The sequence below is a fragment of the Rana temporaria genome, chromosome 2 (assembly GCF_905171775.1).
Source record: "Rana temporaria chromosome 2, aRanTem1.1, whole genome shotgun sequence".
Classification (NCBI taxonomy): domain Eukaryota; kingdom Metazoa; phylum Chordata; class Amphibia; order Anura; family Ranidae; genus Rana; species Rana temporaria.
The window spans coordinates 476,782,886-476,808,459 of NC_053490.1; the positions used below are offsets into that span (position 1 = coordinate 476,782,886).

Consider the following 25,574-nt stretch of genomic DNA (forward strand, 5'->3'; position numbering starts at 1 on the left):
GACTGCTAAAAACTGCTGAAGAGAAAAGATATTTAACAGTTTATATTTACTAAAATAATTGCATTTCTATTTTCTGTGTACTGTGGGAGACCAGATATAGTGAATGCAGGGTCCCGGGTTTAGCAACACTAATGACGTCCCAATTCTTTGAAAAACACAGTTTTTTCGGGTGCAGGAAACTGCATTCAGCTGCCGTGCGGCCGTGTTTTTAAAAAAGGGCAAGGGACCTTTTCGCTGTGGGAAATTCAGGCATACAGGACCCGTGATGGTGTGACAACTATGGTGGCAGGTAAAGACGAGTGGCGCATAAAAGAAGAGATAATAGCTGCACTCGTGCTCTAATTTAAATAACAAACGTTCACTCCTGAATAGAATATACCTTTAAAACAGCACACTGTGTAACTGAAAAAAAAAAAAAAAAACTATAAAGAAAGAAAAGATCTATATTCCTGGTAGCAAGCAGACAGCTAATTCTATTCTGACACAGGTTATAGTCTTTTATTTCTTTAGTACATCAGTTCTATTGATGTAGTGTTTTAAATATACGGATCGAGTATATGCAGAGAGGACAAGCTGTTAAATAGGTCCAGCATCTCAGGTTTCTGTTTAGTTACACCAATTGGCCAGGCATTGTTATATTGGGTGGGAAGAACAGTTGATGCATTTATGTAGCAATCTCCTGGGCAGAAATCATTAACATGGATAAAGGGATTTCCTAGGAGTATAAATACCTGCACACGCCAAGCACTTACCAAGCTGCCCATTAATGCATACATGCAAGCTCAGGAAAAGTTTTATTTTAACAATTCATTCTAGGCTCACAGAAGACTCAGAGGGGACTTTTAAAATTCATCTTGCTTTTATCCGTCCTATCTGGGGGAATGAGTTTCCAGGCATTTGTAACGGCGGATACTTTTGTACCTTTAAATTCAGAATCTTCAGCTACGTTTCCCCTTAGGATGCATCACAGCACTGCTGAATACCTGCCTGTCACCAATCACACAACTAATGTGGTCTCCACAGGTACTTTTGTATTATGAGTGATGTATTTCTCTTTTATATGGCTACATAATTATGCAGCAAAAAAAAAAGCTTAGATATTCTACTTTATTCCTTAACCATTAGAAAACTATTTGACTAATTTAGGGAGTCTGTGCAAGTGTAAAATGCGGGAAAGAATAGTAACCAACAACATTTATCATTTAATGTTTACTGAACTTTCTTCTGGGCTTTTGGCCTTTTTAAATAACCTACAAAAGTGACAAGAACATTTTGATATTGACATGAAAATGAAAGTATTTGTAAAAAAAAATGATAATAAGATATAAGGAATATTGTTAACTTTACTATCATGAGGATATAAAATGTAATGTAAAAAGGGAAAAGTGTAGAATACACAAAAATATAATCAATACTGTATGTAAAAATGTATTGTTGAAATGTAAGAATATTTGATTTCAGGTGTACCATTTACGTACTATTCAAAACTAAATTGTGCGTGGATTTATTATCTGTATGTGTAATTTTTTCAATAAATTATTTCGAAAAAAAACAACTAATATTTACTCTTTATATATAAATTAGTTATTTACCATAAATAATAATATAATTAATAACTGTATACAAGTTTATAAAAAAATAAAAAAATATTTATTATTATTAGGATTATTATTTATTTCTTTATTAAAGGTACAGGCATACCCCACTTTTAAGTACACAATGGGGTTTATTTACTAATGCTGGAAAGTGCAAAATCAAGCTCACTTCTGCATAGAAACCAATGAGCTTCTAACCCCATTTAGTTCAATTAAGCCTGGTAATAAAACCTGGAGTCTCATTGGTTTCTGTGCAGAAGTGAGCCTGATTTTGCACTTTCCAGCTATAGTAAATAAACCCCATTGTGTACTTAAAAGTGGGGTATGGCTGTACTTATATAGTGCCGTCAATTTACACAGCTTTTTATTATTGTTGCTACTTTATTACTTTTTAATATGAAATCACTTTTAATCTATGAGATTTTGTGATCTGACATAGCTTCTTATGTATGCAGATGTTTTGTTTTGATGAAAGATGTTCCTAATGTTGTAGGGTTCCCTGTAAGCCTTATACAGGGACAGGTCATACAATATGGGGTCCATATGTTGGGCACAAATGATCGTACTTGGAGACAAGTGCTGATTTCACTAGCATTCTTCCAAGGTGTAATTTTTTTTTTTTATATCTTATTATTATTTCTTTTGGGTTGAACATGCATAACCTCTTGCCCCTTTTACAAGTGTTGATAATGCAGGAAGTTGCATATGAATGAGTTGTTGTATTGTGGCCTTTAGTCACTTTATTTCACAATTTCTATCATGTGGTTTCCTTTCAAATTATTTATTATTTCATTTTTAAATTCATCTTAATTCTGTAAAACACTTGAGAAATAATGAACATATTTGAAGGGCACATGCACATTTTTTTATCCCCATTGACTTGCCTAGGGAAAAGAGTAGTTGTGACATGAGCAAATATTTGCATAAGTCTGTAATAACCATTGTGCACCAAGTGTCTGCCACTGGAGGTTGACCTTAGGGTGAGCTTAGTCTTAGACATACTGTAGATCCCCTAAAGACACATTTTGGAAGACACAGCTCCAGATTCTGTAGCATACTGTTATAAAGTGCAGAAGATGCCATTGTTGGATAAATCATAGTGTAGTCTAATAACTTTACTTCACTCTCAGGCCCCGTACACACGGCCGAGGAACTCGACGTGCCAAACACATCGAGTTCCTCGGCCAGTTCAGTCCTGGAGCCGCCGAGGACCTCGGCGGGCCGAGTTCTCCCATAGAACAACGAGGAAATAGAGAACATGTTCTCTATTTCCTCGCCGAGGTCCTCGTCGGCTTCCTCGGCCGAAAGTGTACACGCGGCCGGGTTTCTCGGCAGAATTCAGCCAGAAACTCGGTCGGAAGCTGAATTCTGCCGAGGAAACTGGTCGTGTGTACGGGGCCTAACTCATAGATGCCTGAAATGTATACTTGCAGATGCTTTCTTATTCCTATATGACATTATGTAGAAGCTCCATTTTACGTTATGTACATACAATCAACAGATGCATAGCCTCCCAACGCTTGAGTTTAATTGCCAACTCTTCTTCTAGAGAATTCTGATGTGAAGATATTGAGGGGGGGATTCAGTAGTTTAGCAAAAGACAATTGGACAGGGCTGACATCATTTTCTGTGACTTTAATCCACAAAACATTGTGTATTGTTGGCCCATAACAGAAAAATTAAGACCTGAATGTATTTCTGGTACAGTAAAACCTTGGTTTGCAAGCATAATTAGTTTCAGAAACATGCTTGTAATCCAAAGCACTTGTATGTAAAGGAGAAGAGAGGCGCCTCTAAGTGTAGCAATATGTTGGTAAATGTTTTACCTTCATTAAATGTAACCATATTGCTACACTTAGAGGCTCCTCTCTTCTCTTTTATACTCAGTTGTGACATGATGCTACTCTTATATCAAGACATCGCTTGTATATCAAGGCAAAATGTATTAAAACATTTTGCTTGTCTTGCAAAACGCTCTCAAACCAAGTTACTCTCAACCAAGGTTTTACTGTATTCAGGATCCATGCAAATAGATACTCCCTGTGATTTCACTAGAGCCCTTTTTTGCCATTTATTGTAAAGATAGGTCTACCTTTGGGTACATTTCAGGTGTGTCCTAGGATGGCTTATTGCAATTTTAATAAGACAACATTGTTCTTTTTATATTGCTTTTGTTGGGATTGGCACATATGTTGGTTGTTTAGCACTTTGGACACTCATGGTTGTTACTGTAAATATTTAGCTAAAATTGTGACTGTTATGAAAAAAAAATACTAATTATAAAAAAGTGATAGATACCCCATCTTCTGTTTTGTTTACAATCCTATGTTTGCACCCGGTAACCCTTACTAAGCCTCGTGCCATATTTAGACTGAAAAAGTCTATCCAAAAGTGTATTATATACGTAGAATAATTGATAACATTAGAAAAAATGAAGTAAAGCTTATTCTACGAATGAATCTTGAATATTTTCTTACCAGTCCCGTCTGTTTTGTCTTTGGTCCAATATCCTAAATTCTCTCATATACACTTCTCTGTGCCTAATGTGGAACATATACCGGCAGGGCTGCATTATCCAAACCCATCATGTCACTATGGAAGCCAACAATCTACTTATGGGGTGATGACAGGTAAGTGTTTTTTTTTATTTGATAAATATTTATTTATTTTGATTTCATGCTTCTGAATGATATGCTTTGTTTAAATAGTACTATCATAATTGAGGAACCCCTGAAGCGTAAAGCCTCGTACACACAACCGAGGAACTTGACGGGCGAAACACATCGTTTTCCTCGTTGAGTTCCTTGTTAGGCTGTCGAGGAGCTCGACAAGGCAAGTTTCTCCATTCCTGTCGAGGAAAAAGAAGACATGCTCTCTTTTTGGCTCGACGGGATCCTCGACAGTTTCCTTGTCGAAAAATGTACACACGACCGGTTTCCAGTTTCTTGCTGGTTTTTGCCGAGAAACTCGGTCGTGTGTACGAGGCCTAAGGCCGGTTTTCTCGGCAAGAACCAGCAAGAAAACTGCTGGCAGAGAAAACCGTTGGTGTGTATGAGGCCCCGTACACACGACAGAGTTTCTCGGCAGAATTCAGCGAGAAACTCGGTCAGAGCCGGATTCTGCCGAGAAACTCTGTCGTGTGTACACTTTCGGCCCGATGGAGCCGCCGAGGAACTCGTCGAGAAAATAGAGAACATGTTCTCTATTTTCTCGTTGTTCTATGGGAGAACTCGGCCCGCCGAGCTCCTCGGCGGCTTCAGGGCTGAACTCGCCGAGGAACTCGATGTGTTTGGCACGTCGAGTTCCTCGGCCATGTGTACGGGGCCTGAGGCTTTCAGGTTTCTCGTCGGGAAATCTAGCCAGAATCTCGACGAGAAAAATAGAGAACCTGCGCTCTATTTTCTTGTCGAGATTCTTGTCGGCCTGTTTCCCGACGAGAAACCCGAGAGTGTGTATACTTACCTGTCGCCGTGGAAATCTCGTCGGGAAAAACAACGTTTTTTTCCTGACGAGATTCTTGCCTGTGTATGAGGCCTAACAGTTTCTGCTCTGTTGACTGCGTGACCTCAAGTCTATAATACATGCTATCTTACAGCTCCAGAGTGTGTTTAACACATAGAAATCAAATATCCCTGTATGTAAGAGAAATGTAAACAATTACAGAACTGAGAAATAATGACATTTTATACTTATATAGACACTCAGGAACTGGGAGGCAGGGTTTGTTCTCAGCAGTCAAGAAGGTTGTGATTTTATTTGACAATACAAGTCATTGTAATGCCATTTATGAATTGGTAATGTATGGCAGTGTTTCTCAACTCCAGTCCTCGAGGCGCCCCAACAGGTCATGTTTTCAGGCTTTCCATCATTTTGCACAGGTGATTTGATCAGTTTCACTGCCTTAGTAATTAACACAGCCATTTCATCTGAGGGAAATCCTGAAAACATGACCTGTTGGGGCGCCTTGAGGACTGGAGTTGAGAAACACTGATGTATGGCAACTGTGACAGATAAAAAAAAAAAACAGTTTGAAAACGTTTTAAAAAGGAATATATAAAAATATGCTATACAGGCAGTCTCCAACTTACAAACATCCAACTTACGAACGACTCCTACTTACGAACGGCCTCAATGCCGGCCGCTTGTGCTCCACGCTGGTCCTGGGTGCCTCCGGGCAGCTATCTTACCACATTCCACACTGCAGTACTACATGTACTGCATGGCAAGAAGAGCCCCAGAAGCGCCCGGAAACATCCCACATCCCTGCACAGGCCGACGCTGGAACATCCCACATCCCTGCGCAGGCGGACGCTGGAACATCCCACATCCCTGCACAGGCCGAAGTTACACTTACAAGTATACTGTATATTTAGAACATATTTTTAGGCTAAACATCATTTAATTTGTCAGTGTGCATTGAACAGTTTAAAACAAACTTACATTTTATATTTTGTAGCGCAGAATGAGCTGACCACGCACTCCTGGCTGGTCTTTTTTTGACTCGATGTCCTTAGATTGCAAAATCTCTTTGTAGCATTCCTGTTTGGTTCGCACCAGAACTCTTGAACAGAAAAAAAGTTCGGACCCGAACGGTCTACACCATTAAAGTCTATAGGACCCAAACTTGAAAAAGTCAAATGCCCCCATTTTGAAAGCTTATATGCAAGTTACTGGCTATAAAAAAAAGGGCATTGGGGTCCGGGTACTGCCCTGGGGGACATGTAGACATTCGGTTGGAGGAAAATCATCGGACCTTCAGAAAAAAATTAAGACCCATCTTTTCTGAAGCTTGGTTGGACGATCATATTGGCTACAGCGCCTTGAGGCGATTTAGTTTGCATTTGTAGCGCTATACAAGTTACTCACTCACTCCCTCACTCACTCATAAATGCAAAACATTTTTTTTTAAAAGATCGTTTTTACAGGAGCAGTGATTTTAATGATGCTTTAAGTGCAACAATAAAAATGAAAAATTCCTTTAAAAATAGTGCCTGCGGTGTCCCCTTAGTCTGCCTGTAAAGTGGCACATCTGAACCTACTGTAGCAAAGCTGAAATTTCGAAAGAAAAAAAAAGTAAAATCACATTTAAATTCCCGGCAATACAATACCATTTCTGGTAATAAACAAATGTTTAAAGAGATGGCGTGGGGTCCCCCCAATCCATACCAGGCCCTTCAGTGGGAAAGCCTATTGTCAGCTGATAACTCATCGGTTGCTAAGGATGCAAAACTATGCCCAATCAAGGCGTAGAATACAATGTGCAGCATGCAACTGTTGATCAACTGTTTGCTAGAGTTGGCTGAACCATTCGCCCAACCTTAATTCCTAACTAGCAGGTTAGCAGGACATAAATGCTCCGATTGGAAGGTATGGAGAGTTGTATGAACACTAAAATAACAGGCACAAATTAGTAACGCTGTATCCAGCGTTAAGCCACGTTTAGCAGCCTCAAACCTTTTTACAGCTGTAACGCTGCTGCTCCAGAATGCATTGGCCCTGGGTATGTTTTGCAGCTTAAAAACTCCTATGCCACTTACCATAGAAAAACATTGACAGGGGTTTTTAAAAGCGGAGTCCCCCCCCCCCCCCCATATTTTTTTTATATTAGGACACCTTCTTGTCCAGGGTTCCCACGATGTCGGCCCCCCAGACGATTTTCGAATCGGCTCTTGGGTGCTGCCACCACCATTCGTGGTAAGGGAAACTGGCAATGAAGCCTTTCGGCCTCACAGCCGGATTCCTAATTGGCCTGGTGGTGGAAGAAGGAGGAGGGGGGCCGAACGTCTGAGGGACGGCGCCGTGGCACAGTCTCTCGGAAGTGGGGAAGGGTACCTGTTGAAATCAGGGACAGTTGGGAGCTATGATTTATATTTGATCACCATGACTGAGATTATATTGTACCAATTCTTTGCAGGGATTAAACCCACATCTCAAGAGATGCTTTCTGCAAGTATTTCTCAAACAAGAATTTTACAAACATGCAGCATGCCTCTATCCAATGTTGTAAATGGAGTAAGTACCTTACAAGGTAAGTTGTTTTATAAATGTACTAAAGTGTATCTCTAGGCAAAACCTTTTTTTAAGTTTTAAATAAAGTGTGGAAGGGTTAGACAATCTATTACAATCTATTACTGTCCCCAGTAGGGAGATTAAAGGGCCATACATAAGGCCAAATATCGGGCGGCATCAGCTGCTTCAATAGAAAACGTTCGGCTTGCTTCTGTTGAAGGGGCATGACCAAAAAAAAATGTGTCGATTGGCACCCAATCAGCACTGTCAGCCAATGGCTGAGAACGCTGACTAGTGTGTTCGGGATTTGGGGGCAGTCCTCCTGTCAAAAATCAATAGCTCAGTGGGGGAGGTCACTGTACTAACATCAGATTGTTAGTACAGTGTCTCTTTCTGAGCTCTTCTGAGTTTTTTTTTCATTCAGCCATCTGGATGGAACAAAAAAACTTATAGTGTGTACTAGGCTTAACTTCTATTTTTTTTTTACTGGTGACCATTGTCAGTAAATGAAAAAAGAAGGGAAATCCTACATTTTACAGTTGTTCCCAAAGCATAAGGGGGGGGGGGGGGGAGATTTCCAATGGGGACACCTCTTCAAAAGACAACTGTATGCAAGAGGAGTTCTTCTAACTTCCTGTTGCATTATTGGGACAGGAATTGAAGAGAAATTTCCCCAATGGTAAACAGACAGCAAAAAATAACCTGGTAAGGATTTTAGCTCTTCCCTACTTTATCCAAAACTAAAAAGTTTTGACTACAGATACACTTTAATTCATGGTTTTATGAGGACTGGGGCCCAGATTCACATAGAACTGCGGCGGCAAAACGTATCGTAGATACGTTACACCGCCGCAAGTTTTCATCGCAAGTGCCTGATTCACCAAGCACTTGCATGAAAACTTACGCTGGCGGCCTCCGGCGTAAGCCCGCGTAATTCAAAGGGGCGTGTGCCATTTAAATTAGGCGCGCTCCCGCGCTGGACCTACTGCGCATGCTCCGTTTTGAAATTCCCGCTGTGCTTTGCGCGAAGTGACGTCATTTTTTCGAACGGCGACGTGCGTAGCGTACTTTCGTATTCCCGGACGTCTTACGCAAGAACAAAACATTTTTAAATTTCGACGCGGGAACGACGGCCATACTTTATACAGCACATACGTGTGCTGTGTAAACTTAGGGCAGCTAAAACGACGACTAACTTTGCGACGGGAAACTAGACTAGCAGCGACGTAGCGAAAAACCGTTGTGGATCGCTGTAACTACTAATTTGCATACCCGACGCTGGTTTACGACGCGAACTCCCCCCAGCCGCGGCCGAGGTATTGCATCCTAAGATCCGACAGTGTAATTCAATTACACCTGTCGGATCTTAGGGCTATCTATGCGTAACTGATTCTATGAATCAGTCGCATAGTTAGGAAGACCCTAAAACAGAGATACGACGGCGTATCAGGAGATATGCCGTTGTATCTCTTTTGTGTATCTGGGCCATTGAACCTAAATTTCACATTATATGCATAGGTTTACACTTGCTTTAAGCCAGGCCATGCTTAATTAGTCCACACACTATGGGCTAGATTCAGAAAGGAGTTACGACGGCGTATCTCCAGATAAGCCGTCGTATCTCTGAGTGTGAGGCGTCGTATCTTGGCGCCTGATTCAAAGAATCAGATACGCCAGAATTTGTCTAAGATACGACCGGCGTAAGTCTCTTACGCCGTCATATCTTAGTTGCATATTTACGCTGGCCGCTAGGGGCGCTTCCGTAGATTTATGCGTCGAATATGCAAATGACCTAGATACGCGCATTCAGAAACGTACGTGCGCCCGGCACATTTATTTACGTCGTTTACGTAAGGCTTTTTCCGGCGTAAAGTTACCCCTGCTCTATGAGGCGTAGCCAATGTTAATTATGGACTTCGGGACAGCGTCAAATTTTGCGTCGTTTACGACATTTGCGTAAGTCGTACGCGAATAGGGCTGTGCGTAAGTTACGTTCACGTCTAAAGCATTGACTATTTGTGGCGTAATTTGGAGCATGCGCACTGTGATACTTTCACAGACGGCGCATGCGCCGTTCATTAGAAGCATCAAATACGTGGGGTCACGAGTAATTAGCATACAATACGCCCCCTACCAGCCTATTTTGAATTAGGCGGGCTTACGCCGGCCCATATACGATACGCCGCCGTAACTTTGGGCGCAAATTCTTTCTGAATACAGGACTTGCCTGTCAAAGTTACGGCGGCGTAGCGTATATGACATACGCTACGCCCGCCTAAAGATAGGCATTTCTCTCTGAATCTAGCCCTATGCCACTAAAACCTTCATTCCAAATCAACAATGATCTGGAATAAAAATGTACAAAAATTTTAATGGACATAGTGTGAGGTCTTCCCCCTTTCTTCAAAAGTGCACATTACTTTATGCAAAATTGCTAAGAATAACATTCACAAGTATGATACCAAGAGACGTATATCTACACAATATTGTGAATCAGTATTTTTTTTTTCAGAGAACCTTTATTTTGCCCATACTATGGGATCAAGTTAAAAGAGGGTCCAAGAGGGTCCATAACGTTAGTACTGTACTAACAATTTCCAAACTCTCCCACTGCCCCAATCTACTGCCAGGCCTCCTGAAACATATCCACTACTTATTACTATGGGAGAACATGTGGCATTCTCCCATCCCCATACCTCTGAAGAACTTATGGTCTCAGGCCCGGTTCACACTGATGCGAGTTCATACCGAATGTGTTGCGTCAAAACCATTCTAAATTCACATGTCATCCATAAAGTCAGTGGCCCAGATTCAAAGAGATCTGCGCTACATTTGCGGAGGCGATGGGCAACGATTTTGCCCTGCGCCCACGCAAATATTTTGCGCTGCCCTCGATTCACGGAGCAGTAGCTCCGTAAATTGCGAGGGCGCGCCGGCAAAATTGCCCGGCGTAAGCGCGCGCAATGTAAATGATCCCGCCGGGGGCAGGAATCATCTAAATTAGGCGCGCTCCCGCGCCGAGCGTAGAGCGCATGCTCCGTCGGGAAACTTTCCCGACGTGCATTGCGGCAAATGACGTCGCAAGGACGTCATTTGCTTCAAAGTGAACGTGAATGGCGTCCAGCGCCATTCACGAATCACTTACGCAAACGACGTGAAATTCAAATTTCACGTCGCGGGAACGGCGGCTATACTTTAGCATTGGCTGCCCCTACTATTAGAAGGGGCAGCCTTACGCTAAAGATGCCGTACGGAAACTCCGTACCTTGCGTACGCAGGGCCCGCGCAACATTGTGAATCGGCGTAAGTATGCAATTTGCATACTATACGCTGACCACAATGGGAGCGCCCCCTAGCGGTCAACGCAAGAATGCAGCCTAAAATCTGCGTGGCATAAGAGCCTTATGCCACGCAGATTTTAGGCTGCAGTCGGCGTAACGAGTTCTCTGAATCAGGAGAACTCGTTACGCCGTCGCAAGTCAGCAATTGCGCTGCGTAACCTATGGTTACGCAGGCGCAATTGCTTACTGAATCTGGGCCAGTGTTTTCAATGACGGTCATTCACATACATGCGTTGCGATTTCTCTACGAATACAATGCGATAAAAAAGGGTCTTGTGCGAGTTTACTGCTAATGCGTTGCGTTGCGAATTTAGTTTCCATAGACATCAATGTAAATCGTTCTGGAATCGCATTGATGGTTCACATATGTGCGAATTTTACCACACTACTCTCCACAAAAACCAGGAAGTACACAGGAAGTTAACAATTTTTTTTTTACATTATGATTTCATTGGCTAGAACATTAATCACAGCTATGTCCAACCCCTTAAATTTGCGGTAATATCGCGGTAAATTCACACCTCACAAAGGACAAAAAAAAAAAGGAACAAATTCACAGAGCAGCAGTGTGAACGGGCCTTAGTGGTCAATAGCCAGGTGTAAGCCCAGAGGTCAGTTATGTAATAGTAGGGGAAGCATGCATAGTCCTCTGCAAGTTTAGATTTTTCCCAACAAGTCAATATGTATACAGGAAGCCTGTGTGGCTTGTAGGCAATCTGCAAAAGCAATGCACAAAAAAGGTAAATGCAACAATCTAAATTTTTTCCTAAAAATCTAACCTACTTTGCTGAGTATGAACAAACTATAGATTCACATTAACCACTTGCTGATCGGCTAACACCAATATATGTCGGCAGAATGGCACGTACTTGTACGTTGCTTTGAATTTGCCACTGTGCGCGCCTGCCGCAAGCTCCGTGACCATGCCCGCGGGACCCGCGGACTCAATGTCCGTTGGTGTCCCGCGATTGTGTCACGGAGCTGCAGAACAGGGGGTGCGTGTGTAAACAAGGCATTTTCCTGTTCTGCCTTGTGACAGGACACTAATCTACTGCTCCCTGTCATCGGGAGCAGTGATCACTGGCGTGTCACTTGTAGCACAGCTCCCCCACAGTTAGAATCATTCCCTAGGACACACTTAGCCCCTTCACCGCCCCCTAGTATTTAATCCCTTCACTGCCAGTGTCATTTACACAGTAATCAGTGCATTTTTATAGCGCAGATCGGTCCCAAAATGGTGTCAAAAGTGTCCAATGTGTCCGCCATAATGTCGCAGTCACGATAAAAATCGCTGATCGTCGCCATTACTAATAAAAAAAAATGAATAATAAAAATGCCATAAAACTATCCCCTATTTTGTAGACGCTATAACTTTTGGGTAAACCAATCAATAAACGCTTATTGCATATTTTTTTTAACAAAAATATGTAGAAGAATACATATCGGCCTAAACTGAGAAAGAAATTCTTTTTTTTATATATATTTATGGGGGATATTTATTATAGCAAAAAATAAAAAATATTGCTTTTTTTTTTTTAAATTGATGCTATATTTTTGTTAATAGCGCAAAAAATAAAAACCGCAGAGGTGATCAAATACCACCAAAAGAAAGCTCTATTTGTGGGGGGAAAAAAGGATGTCAATTTTGTTTGGGTCCAGCGTCGCCGCCATGATACCCGGAATGACTTCCGGGCATCGCTGCTCCGGTGCTGTGACTGGCTGGAGCAGCGATGACGTCACTCCCGCGCATGCGCGCTGGTGCCACCACTAACGCCATGATTGCTGTTAGAAGCAGCACGCTCAGTGTGCCTGCGCCCGATGTCTACGGAGCATGCACCGTAGACATCGGTGCCGCTATTTCTGCAAATATCTCCTAAACCTTTTAGGTTTGGGAGATATTTGTTGCACCTACAGGTAAGCCTTAATCTAGGCTTACCTGTAGGTTAAAGTGGTTGTAATGGGTTTACAACCACTTTAAAGGTCAACTGTACTTTATTGTAATTTTTGTTGGGCTATAATTAGTTCCTCTGACCTACCTGAGTGCTGCACGCATAATCTTGTACTTGAGCTAGATACGCCGATTCACGAACGTACTTGCACCCGCAGTTTACGTAAGGTGTACGACCGGCGTAACTTTACCCCTCATAAAGCAGGGGTAAGTCATGTTAAGGTATGGACGTCGGAAACGTCGGAACAGCGTCGTATTTTACGTCGTTTGCGTAAGTCGTCCGTGAATGGGGATGGGCGTAGGTTACGTTTACGTCGACTAAACATTGAGCCGGCGTAACTTAGGGAGAAAATTCGACGTGATACTGAGCATGCGCGCGCATGCCCCGTTCGTTAGGCGCGTCATTTACGTGGGGTCACGATTAATTTCCATACAACACGCCCCCTACCAGCCTACTTGGAATTACGCGGACTTACGCCGGCCCATTTACGCTACGCCGCCGCAACTTACGGAGCAAGTGCTTTGTGAATACTGCACTTGCCTGTCTAAGTTGCGGCGGTGTAGCGTAAATAGGATACGCTACGCCCGCACAAAGATATGCCCAGATACGTGAATCTGGCCCTAGGTGAGCAGCATTCTGGGGGTTAGGTTAGATGAACAAAAAAAAAAAGATAACCACAATACCGTTGTCCTTTAAATTTGCTATGAGGATAAGTACAGCCAACTGTTCTATTATATAAACCATTTTAGGCAATAGAAGGAACAAAAAAGTCAGTTGCTAAAAGAATTGCTTATAAAAGGAAAACTTCCCCCTGTCTGCGCCCCCATGATAGTCTTAATGAGATAACGAAGACATATGCTTGCTTTTTTGTGGACCTTAAATGAAAATTGATTGTTATTTAAAATATGGCAACGCTATAAGAACCTTGTGTCCTTCCACATTCCACAGGAGTCCATACAGGCAGTTTACCTCCATGTCTCATGAGTGCCAGCTCTTGCACATTGGGTCATGGTTTTGCCCCAGTACATCAGGCTCTCCTGGGAGAGGAGATCACCGCCTCAGATTTCAAGCAGGAGTTCAGAAGAAAGAGTAAACCCATCGAGGAGCCTATTGATATGGATTCCCCGGAGATCCGAGAGCTGGAAAAGTTTGCTAATGAATTCAAAGTGAGAAGAATTAAGCTGGGTATGGATCTTCAGATTTAATATTGTGTTCTTGTTTCTAATATTCCATTCAGTAGGACAGTACAATTATTATATTTATTCTTTTGTGACCACAGGTCATTGATGCCTAGATGTCCAGGCCAAATGTAGTAGCATCTAGGGTGACCACGTGTCCCGGATTGCTTTGCTTTACTCACTGACTGTACTTGTCCTGGCCGGGAATGACAGGAGGAGCACAATCCCCGCCCCCTGTTTGTGATTGGAGAAATCATAAATCCCGCCTCTTGTGTCCAATCACTGTGCTGTGATTCTTTACAGCACAAGCTGATTTTTGGGAAGGGGGGGGTGGATTGGTGGGTGTCCCTGAATTGTAGTTTGGAAATCTGGTCACCCTTATAGCATCATCATCAGGGCTGTGGAGTCCGACTCTGACTCCCCGACTCCGACTCCTCTGTATTAATATGCGAATGTATTTTATACATTCCTTGAGGGAAAGAAACGCAACCTACCACAGGACTACTGGCTGGGAAGCCAACAGTCTACTGTATTGCACAGTTTAAGCAAAAGACAAACACAATGAAAACAAAGTTTTATAAAAAAAAAAAATATTAATCAATCAAGTGGCTGGATAGTAGCAGCAGGCATAAACATCAGGAACAGGATCTTTACCAGTTCAAAAATACAAACCACATTATTTGGTTGTTTTAGAACAAAACAAAGCTTATCTATAATGAACCAAAAACAAAATCTGTAAAACCTAGAAATGGTTTATATTAATCTTGAAATGTAGTTATAGGCTTAGCAAATGCAAATCAATTCAATGTAGAGTTCTAAGGAAGAGAATTGCCTCTGCCAGATCCTCTTTCATAGAGGCTCTTAAGTAAGACTTTATTATTTTATTCATGCATTGGTCTTTATTCTTACAGTAGAGAAGTCATTAATTATAACTTTTTGTGAATTGGGACATTTAAAAACTTGCTTTTTTTTTTAATTCCAATCTAAATTTAGTAGGAGTCGGAGTCGGTGCATTGTTTGCCGACCCCGACTCCGACTCCAGGTACCCAAAATTTCCCCCGACTCCGACTCCTCGACTCCGACTCCACAGCCCTGATCATCATTATCATTAATACGGGCACCTGGCCATATATATACACAACGTCAATGAACGTTAGCTCGTCACCACTGTTTAACAGCTTAGAAAAACCTGCTGGTTGTTTACATTAGAGGGCTGGCAAGCTGCCAAGATTCTGTTCTCATTAATAAATATTACTGTGTCTGTATTGTGAATTGTGGAAATGTATTTCTCCTCAATGCCTATAGATACAGCGATGAATGAGGGAATGTTTTTAAATGCTTGTTCAGAATATGTAAATACTGATCTGGGCAAGTATTATTAATAAAATTTATAAGAAGCCTTGCTGACACATACATCTGTTTATTAATCTCAAGCAGGTTATACTCAGACAAATGTTGGTGAAGCTCTTGCTGCTGTACATGGTTCCGAATTCAGCCAAACAACCATTTGCCGCTTTGAAAACTTACAGCTGAGTTTTAAGAATGCCTGCAAATTAAAATCGATTTTATCAAAATGGCTGGAAGAAGCAGAGCAAGTTGGAGGTATGAACACATTTTCCTGTGAATAGTGATAATGGCTAAAGGAAAGCCACACTGCTATATCCCTCTCCTGTATGGTGCTTGCTTTTCTTATTCATTGTACTGGATTGATAGTATCCCGACCAGATATTAGGCTTCTGTTAGCATGTGTAACCATGGAAAGGGCTGTTACTGCACAGTCAGTGATCACTGAAGAAGCTGTATGACTATGTTATGGATTTTTTAAAGCTTTCTTCCAGCTTTAAATTGAAAACATGTCTTGTAAATGAATACAGCACAGTTATAAGTCTCTTAAACCGATGCCCAGAGTCCAGGGTACTAGACAGATGACTGGAGCAATGATGGATGTAAGCAGCAGTAACAGGCACATAATCAGGTTAACCACAGACAAGTACAGTGCAAATGTGGTTCAAATGATACATAGGAACAGGGATTTCTTCTCAGAGAATAAGTGCAAGATCTCCTCCCCTCCGAGTTACTCCTTGGCTCCGCCTCTACCCACCTCTGAGCACCCTCCCTTGGTTCCGCCCCCTACCCACCTCCCAGTACCGCTCCTTTAAGAGAATACAGAACCAAGTATCATTTTGAAAAAGAAAATAATGGTCTGGTGTGACCTCTCTGAGTATCATTATGTGGTGCTAAATAAGTTGTATGGAATTTGTAAATGATTAATTTTGTTAAGCGCTGCACAAACTGGTGGCGCTATAAAAATCCTGTATAATAATAATAATAACAACAAAAAAAGCAGTAAAATAGATCCCTTGCAGCCAGCAACAATAGATCACCCACACAGCAATAGACTCCACCAGCAACAATGGACTCCACTCCAACAACAATAGATCCCCTACAGCAGCACCCCAGCAACCATAAATGCCCATAATAACAATAGACCCGAGGCAGCAAAAATGGACCACCCATAACAAAATGCCACACCCAGCAACAAAATATCCACCCCAACAACATTAGACCCCCCCATCAACAACAACAGAATTCCCAGCAGTCAGAATCAATGGACCTTCCAGCAGCCAGCAACAATAGACCTCTACCTCAACAGTAGATCCTTACAGGCAAGATAAGACCACTCCCACACAGAGACACACAGCCGACGTCTCTCGGAGGCTTATCGAGGCTTCAGCTGTTGCTGACATACAACGCTCGTGGACTCCTCCATAGAGACATCTTGTGGTTCTCCTGTAATGCTGTATATGGAAGCTCCTATTGTTCACACAAGTTTGAGTGTTTTTAACTGAATATTCTGAATACATTTTATGCTGCTTAAGGACTGGCTTGGCACTTCTCTCTCCTCTCTTTAGTTTTAATTCTTCCCACAGTGATCGGGTCCCCCAGCTTGCGCCTGAAGCAGCCTCGCTCCCCCTGCAGCACCCATTCAGAGACTTTACTTAGAGACTACAATTTTAGGGGTTCATCCCCACAGAACTTTTTATTTCACTTAATATTCATTTATTTACATCGTATTTATTATTTCTTTTATTTATTTTTTTCACATTTTATTTTTAATTTTTAATTTTTATTTTTACTGAAATTTTTTCATGGTGGCACTTTCATGTACTAAATCTTAATCATCAGATGGTTTAGCATTGAACATTCCACCAATCTTGTGTATGTGTTTCTTCTAATGTATAAACTTATATGTTTTCCACACATGTAAACTGTTGATTTAACCCTAACCCATAGTACAAGGTCATAAAGAATGATTGCTTAGCTCCAAACAGCTAACACTAAGTATAATATGTTTGTGTTGTCTTTAAACAGCATTGTACAATGAAAAAATTGGAGGAAATGAGCGTAAAAGAAAACGCAGAACAACTATAAGGTAACATTGACTGCCTTGGTTGGCTCTTGTAAGCATTTTATTAAATCAGTACAGATATGTTCACTGCAAATTGAAATGCATATAATTGAAATATAAAATTATTGTTAACTTTGCACATTTATTTTTAGGTTGTGGTTTATTGAGGTATTTTAGCACAACACCCATCACATTGATTTTCATATGCACTGGTGATCCCACTATTAAGGGGGTTCACACAGTTTGGTGCCAGCAGCTTTGTAATTTGGGAGAAAAACCTCCACTTACGACAAGCACAGGGAGGGTTATCCACAAAAGGGATACGCCGGCGTATCTACTGATACGCCGTCATATCCCTGTTTCTATCTATGGAACTGATCCACAGAATCAGTTTACCATAGATAGGCAGAAGATCTGACATGTGTAATTGAATTACACTGTCGGATCTTAAGGATGCAATTCTAGGCCGGCCGCTAGGTGGCGAGGCCATTGCGGCCAGCCTAGAATATGCAAATGAACACTTACGGCGATCCACGAACGTTCCGACAGGGCCCGTCGCGCTAAATCTACGTCGTTTACGTTGCGTAAAAATAGGGCTGAGTCCTATTTGACTAAGCCCTATTAAGTATGGCCGTCGTTCCCGCGTCAAAATTTTCAACTCTACGTCGTTTGCGTAAGACGTTCGTGAATGGCGCTGGACGCCATTTACGTTAACGTCTAAGCAAATGACGTCGGAGCGACGTCAGTTAGCGCAATGCACGTGGGGTAAGTTACCCGACGGAGCATGCGCAGTACGTCCGGCGCGGAGCACGCCTAATTTAAATGGGAATCGCCCATTTGTATTAGGAACGCCTTGCGCCGGACGGAGTTAAGTTACACCGCCGCAAATTTCCAGGTAAGTGCTTTGTGGATCGGCACCTAACTTGGGAGATTTGCGGCAGTGTAACTTAACTCTGAAAAGTTAACTTGCGCTCGGCGGCTGTGGATCTGGCCCAGGATCTTTATTTTATTTAAAGCAGAGTTCCAGGCTATTTTTAGTTTATTAAAAGTCAGCAGCTACAAAAAGTATAGCTGCTGACTTCAAATAAACAGCCACTCACCTGTCCCACGGTCCAGCCATGGGGCCTGCACGGAGCCTCGCTCCTCTCCCACATCTTTTTGCAGCGCGGACTGTGGGCACCCGGCGGTGACAGCTTGTGGCTTCATGGCCGGGCGCACACTGTGCATGCATGAGTCACGCTGCGCTCTCGGACTGGACAGGCAATCTTCTGGGACCTATCACGTGTCCCAGAAGATCGCCTAGAGGGAGGGGCCGCCTAGGGGTAGAGGAAGAGTTGCCTAGGTGGCCTGAAGACTGAAAGAGGAAGTGGGACAGGAATTCCCTCTCTAAAGTAAGTACCCACCCCCCCCCCCCCCCCTAAAAAATGACATGCCAAATGTGGTATGTAAGGTGGTAAGGAGTATTTAAAGCGGAAGTTCCACGTTTGGGTGGAACTCCGCTTTAAAGCTCACATAAGGCTCTAATGATAATACAGACATTTACCGTATAAAAAAGGCTTTCTTGTGATGTGAGCATGTTTTATTAAGCATTATTATTCATATAATATATTGTGACAAATTAATTACAAACAGAATTATGCCAAATAAAAAATACAGAAAATCATTATTTTACTCAAAGGGTAGTTGATGTTTGGAATTGACGTCCAGCAGAGGTAGTGAGTCGGTCAACAGTAATGCCGCGTACACACGATCATTTTTCAGCATGAAAAAAAACAGTTTTCCCAATTTCATCATTAAAACGACGTTACCTACACACCATCGTTGTTAAAAAATGATCTAGCAAAGCGCGGTGACGTACGACGGCACTATAAAGGGGAAGTTCCATTCGCCTTTGGCCTGCTTTAGCTGATTCCGTGTTAGTAAAAGACGATTTGCGCTTTTCTGTCTGTTACAGCGTGATGAATGTGCTTACTCCATTATGAATGGTAGTTTTACCTGAAAGAGCGCTCCTGTCTCATAACTTGCTTCTGAGCATTCGCGGGTTTTTTACATCGTTTTAGCCCACACACGATCATTTTTTACAACCCGAAAAACGACATCGTTTAAAACGACGTTTAAACGTGCAGCATGTTCGAATTTGTTTTTTGTCGCTTTTCAGAACCTGAAAAATTATGTGTAGCCCACACACGATCATTTTAAATGACGTTTTTGAAAAATAAAGTTTTTTTCATGCCGAAAAATTATTGTGTGTACGTGGCATAAGTGATTTCAAACATGCATGGGACAAACAGATCTATACTCAGACAAAAAATATATTTTACCTTTTGTGCCGGTCTTTTTGCATGTGCATCCTCTGTTTTTCCTTTCTATGAGTACTGGGAGTTGTCCTGGTTCACAAGTCTATCTGAACCTTCAACGGCCTTGAGCAAAAGCTCCTGGTCCCTGCACCCCAGTTAGAACTAATCTTCGTCGGCTTACAAAACAGTTTGGCAATCCAGAACCTATACCTGTTATCTTGCTATGTACAGGATTTCCATTATGGGCCTATCATCAGACTTCCCAGAGCCACTAGATACAGTAAGTCCAGTAGTCTTCTGCTAGCAGTGATACTCTGCACTTGGGATCATCAACAATTATCACCAAATAAGTAGCTCTAGGGCCCGTTTTGCTTGCAGTAACTCAGTTTTCTTAGGTGCAAGAGTAGTCTGGCTGAGGCACATATTGATGGTATGCTACACACCTGAAGGGCTATTTAGCATTGTTTTTTTTTACAGTTTCTGATTGCACATCTTTTGGTTATTGGTTATTTATATGGTTATATATGGTTATTCATATACAAAAACTGGGAAAGAAAGCAGATGTGTTGAATATATCAACCAGTTCAATCACATGTGAGATGTTCTTGTGTTGTTTAGATCATGAAATCAAGTATCTGATTGGTTGCCATTGGCAATACAGGCGATCACCTAGTTACAAACATCCGACTTACAAACGACTCCTACTTACAAACTAAGGGAGACAACAGGAAGTGAGAGGAAATCTACCCCTAGGGAGGGAAATTCACTCCTGTAGGAGTTATTATGTGGAAAGGGTACCTCCACTGATGCTTTATCACAAAGGTTTTTTCCATAACAACCCAAAATATTTAAAATCCAATTGTCACTGGGACAGAAAGTGAGGTGAAATCTTCTGAACAGGGGCACAGACAGCAAAACTAATGTTACAGGGGTGATATCCCTTCCCTATAAAAAGAAATTAAATCAGCGCAAAAACTATAAACCCTTTTACAGCAGCTGAACACCAGGGTCAATAATCACAAAATCCCTATAGTAAAACAAATGCAGATGATGCAGCGCTAAAAAAAAAAAAAAAATGATGACAGACAGGTAGCAGTGTAACTGACTTCACAGGTGCTTGACTCAACCCCACCACCACACAAAATGGCCTCTCACCTAACCAAATGGACCCTTTGATTATGGAGGGTCACATGCGCTTTTCTTATGGATGACAGGAAATCCAGGAGTAATCAGATGCCAAAAAGAGAACGTACAAGGCAATCCCAGGTCATGTAATAAACCAAATACAAGGCATAGTGCTCTCCGTTTGGATTAATAATTTAAATATGCTATCCAAAAAGCTATAACAATGGCCCGGATTCAGAGAGCAATTGCGCCTGCGTAACCATAGTTACGCAGCGCAATTGCTTACTTGCGACTGCGTAACGAATGCTCCTGATTCAGGAACCTCGTTACGCCGACTGCAGCCTAAGATATGCGTGGCATAAGGCTCTTATGCCCGCATATCTTAGGCTGCATTCTTGCGATAGCCGCTAGGTGGCGTTCCCGTTGTGCTCTGCGTATAGTATGCAAAATTGCATACTAACGCCGATTCACAACGTTACATGAGCCCTGCGTACGCAGGGCGTACGCAGTTTACGTTGTTTGCGTACGGCGGTTTTTGCGTAAGACTGCCCCTGCTATTAGCAGGGGCAGCCAATGTTACGTATACCCGTCATTCCCGCGTCGCAAAATTTTAAATTTACGTAGTTTGCAGGACGCCATTCACGTTCACTTTGAAGCAAATGACGTCCTTGCGACGTCATTTACCGCAATGCACGTCGGGAAAGTTTCCCGATGGAGCATGCGCTCTACGCTTGGCGCGGGAACGCTCCTAATTTAAATGATTCCCGCCCCCTACGGGATCATTTAAATTGCGCGCGCTTACACCGGGCATTTTGCCGGAGCGCACATGCAATTTACGGAGCTACTGCTCTGTGAATCGCGGGTAGCGTAGAAAATTTGCGGCAAGAACGTTGCCGTGCGCCTCTGTAAAAAAAGCGCAAAAGGTACCTGAATCTAGCCCATTGTTTTTTTGGCTGGAGCTACACTTAAAAAATTGACCTGTTCCGACTTACAAACAGATTCAATTTAAAGCGGAGCTCCACCCTAAAGTGGAACTCCCACTGATCAGAACCCTCCCCCCCTCCGGTGTCACATTGGACACCTTTCAGGGGGGAGGGGGTTGCAGATACCTGTCTAAAGACAGGTGATTGCACCCACTTCCGGCCACATAGTCTCGGGCAGACTGCGGGCATGACGTCACCTCCCGCCCCCCCCACCCCCCCGTTGTGTTCTGGGAACACTCGGCTCCCAGTACACAGCGGGAGCCAATCGGCAGGAGTAGCGCGACTCGTGCATGCGCCGCAGGGAACCGGGTAGTGAAGCCGGAGTGCTTCACTTCCTGGTTCCCTCACGAGGATGGCGGGGGGGGGCAGCAGAGTGAGGAGGGATCGTTTGTCCTCTGCTGTGGACGGCGCTGGACTCCAGGACAGGTAAGTGTCCTAATATTAAAAGTAGCTGCTGGCTTTTAATATTTTTTTTTTTCAGCGGACATCCGCTTTAAGAAAAAACCTACAAACCCTGTCTTGTTTGTAACCCGGGGACCGCCTGTACCTCAACATTTTCTTTATTACATTATTTGTGTGTGAAGTCTGTTATTACTTACTTTCTGTGGTTTCCCAAAGAGCTCATGCATTGATTTTACCATGAACAGCATAGCTGCGAAAGAGGCCCTGGAATCACATTTTGGTGAACAAAGCAAACCTTCATCCCAAGAGATCATGAGGATGGCTGAAAGTCTCAATCTTGAGAAGGAAGTTGTCCGGGTCTGGTTCTGCAATAGAAGACAGAGAGAAAAGAGAGTGAAAACCAGCCTACACCAGAATAGCTACAGCTCTTTCACAAAAGATCATCATGAATGCAGATGAAGAGGACACCTGTAAAGAAATGCACCTTATAATTATTTCATGTCTACAACTGTGCCACTTTTAAGCTATGATGACTCGATTCGAGAATGGAGATCTCTATTTTAGTGCATTTACTATTCAGTGACTAGCTGAATTGACAGGGTCGATTCACTACACTTTACCGCATGTGATAAGGGTATCATATTACTAATTTGCATAAATGATTGCATGTGGTAAATAAGGTCCAATTCATAAAAATTAAAAATAAATGATTATGCGGTATTTACAGCAAAAAATTAAAAAACCCAATTCACAAACAGACCAGAGAGTAAAAAAGCATGCAATATTTACCACCAGGGTTTTGCTGGCAGCATCACATACTGTATTTGTAAAAAAAAAAAACATTGTGGGGATAAAGGGGACCTCCACTATGTTTTTTGACCAATAGCTGGTTGCTAAGGAGCGGGCCGTGAAGTCGGCCGCCAAGTCCTTAACAACGGATGACTCATAAGCTGTCAGCGGGTTTCCCAGCTGAATGTAAAAAAAAAGCCGATCATGAAAATGATGAAAAAAGAAAAACAACATGTGGTCTCCCCCAGCCCATACCAGGCCCTTTGGGTCAACATTAAAAAAAAAACGGCGTGGGGTCCCCCCAAAATTCATACCAGGCCCTTATTTGAGCATGTAGCTCAGCAAGTCAGGAAAAGGGAGAAGGAAAAAGGGAGAAGGGAGGAGGGGGGGGGGGCGAGCAAGCGGCACTTTAGTCATGATGGAACTTTAATACTTCACCGAGAAGATCACCGATAATGAACTGTTTTGGACGTTTGATTAATTGAAGATATGAGTTTAATAATTTGTTTTCCTTACACATATGCACATCATTTTTAATTGTCTGCATTTTTTTTACATTCAGCTGTCAGCAGGGAACCCGTTGTCAGCTGATGAGTCATCCGTTGTTAAGGACTCGGACGCTCCTTAGCAACCAGCTCAATCTGTGTAAATTACTGCATTTAAAAATGCGGTAAATGCCGCTAAATTGAACAAATATCGCATTCGGTATTTAACGCAAAATGCTTAATGAATTGAACACTTGCACAATTGTTAACGCATGTGGTATTTTACCCCATTTTATTAGCCGGTATTTAACTCTTAGTGAATCGACCCTATTATTACTAAAGACTGTTGATGATAGGTGTAGAGTATGTATGGATAGGACCATTTCTCTCATAGGTGAAGGTGAGTCAAGGCAGAAAGGTGTGCTTAGCTTAGAATATCCCCCCCCCCCCCGCCCCTCCTGAAGACTCCTGGGATGTATGACATAATTTGCCTAGGCATGGAAACCAGAAAGTAATTTAAGATTTAAAAAAAAGTTTAAAACAAGTACAAAAGATATACCTTCCTATCTATTTACTAATGTTAGCAGCATAAGGATTCAAAATAGTCCATGTTGATTGGCAGAGTGAAGTTCCACTTTAAATAAGCACAGCCTATTTAAGTACATGCACCTGAAGCCACTTTTTAATCCATATGAAAACTGCAGACACATTTCTAAGAAATACTGGAATCATGGAAGATCTTTTTAGAATATTCTATAGACCAGTAGTGAACAAATGTAAATTTCATGCTAGTTAGTCCAGTCTAGAAGCTATAATAAAAACTGAAGTTGCAGTCCAGGAAAACAATATAACATACAAATGAAATTACTTATCTACCAAAGGATCTATAATTATGTTCTCCCAGTCTTGTGACCCAGGCTCACCTACCAACCAATAAGGGCAACTATCATAAAGAGCCAAGAAGAAACAGTTAATACCCCAATAGGAAAAAATACCAGTTACACTTACGGTAGCTGTTTTTCTGTAAGTCTTACAGGACGGCACCTTGAGAGTAGACTGGCTCCACCTGACAGGAAACACAATCAGAAAGAGGTTTAAAAGCCCCGCCCCTCCCCGTGCAACTCAGTTAGTGATAAAGTAACCACCATTAGAGCACGGGAACCAGTATATAAAAATACAAACCATATAAATTCCTCAGGGTGGGAAATAGGCCTGCCGTCCTGTAAGACTTACAGAAAAACAGCTACCGTAAGTGTAACTGGTATTTTCTCAAGTCGTCTTCCAGGACGGCACCTTGAGAGATAAGCAAGTAACCCTCAGGCCTACTTTAGGGCGGGACAACTGCCTGCAGGATTCTTCTGCCAAACGTCAAGTCTTGGGGTGACAGAAGTTCCACACGGTAGTGTTTGAGAAAGGTGTTCTGGCTTGACCACGTTGCTGATCTACAGATTTGTTCCACTGAAACTTCTGCTCTCTCTGCCCAGGAGGTTGCTATAGATCTCGTGGAATGTGCCTTGACTTTAGGTACTGTTTTGCCAGCCTTAATGTATGCTAATGAAATTGCCTGTCTTATCCACCTAGATATAGAGGCTCTAGATGCTTGGCAACCCTTTTTCTGTCCTGAAAAATTAATTAGCAAGTGAGATGAGCGTCTGAACTCGCTCACCCTTTCCAAATAACTTAACAAACAGCGTCTTACATCCAAACAGTGGAAGGTCTTTTCCCTTTCGTTCTGTGGATTTGCGCAAAATGAAGGAAGAATAATTTCTTGTGACCTATGAAATTTCGTTACCACCTTAGGTAGGTACAGGGGATCCTGACTTAGGACTACCCTGTCTTCAAAAAGACAAAAATAAGGCTCTTTGATTGAGAGCGCCTGCATGTCTCCTATTCTTTTGGCCGTAGTAATAGCCAGAAGAAAGGAGAATTTAAATGTCAACAGCCTAACCGGAATGCTGTCTATCGGTTCAAACGGAGGTTTGGATAAATGGTCTAGTACCAAGGTGAGGTCC

At 42.3% G+C, this 25,574-nt stretch overlaps 1 protein-coding gene across 1 annotated transcript; it reads left to right on the top strand.

The window, feature by feature from the left end:
* Positions 1 to 764: 764 nt before the first annotated feature.
* POU1F1 (POU class 1 homeobox 1) lies at positions 765 to 23,022 on the top strand. Its single transcript, XM_040339682.1, is given in 7 exon segments — positions 765 to 1,023; positions 4,160 to 4,231; positions 7,531 to 7,623; positions 13,843 to 14,079; positions 15,510 to 15,674; positions 17,445 to 17,505; positions 22,534 to 23,022. Coding segments are annotated over 7 exon segments (984 nt in total). The 5' UTR covers positions 765 to 881; the 3' UTR covers positions 22,748 to 23,022.
* Positions 23,023 to 25,574: the final 2,552 nt, after the last annotated feature.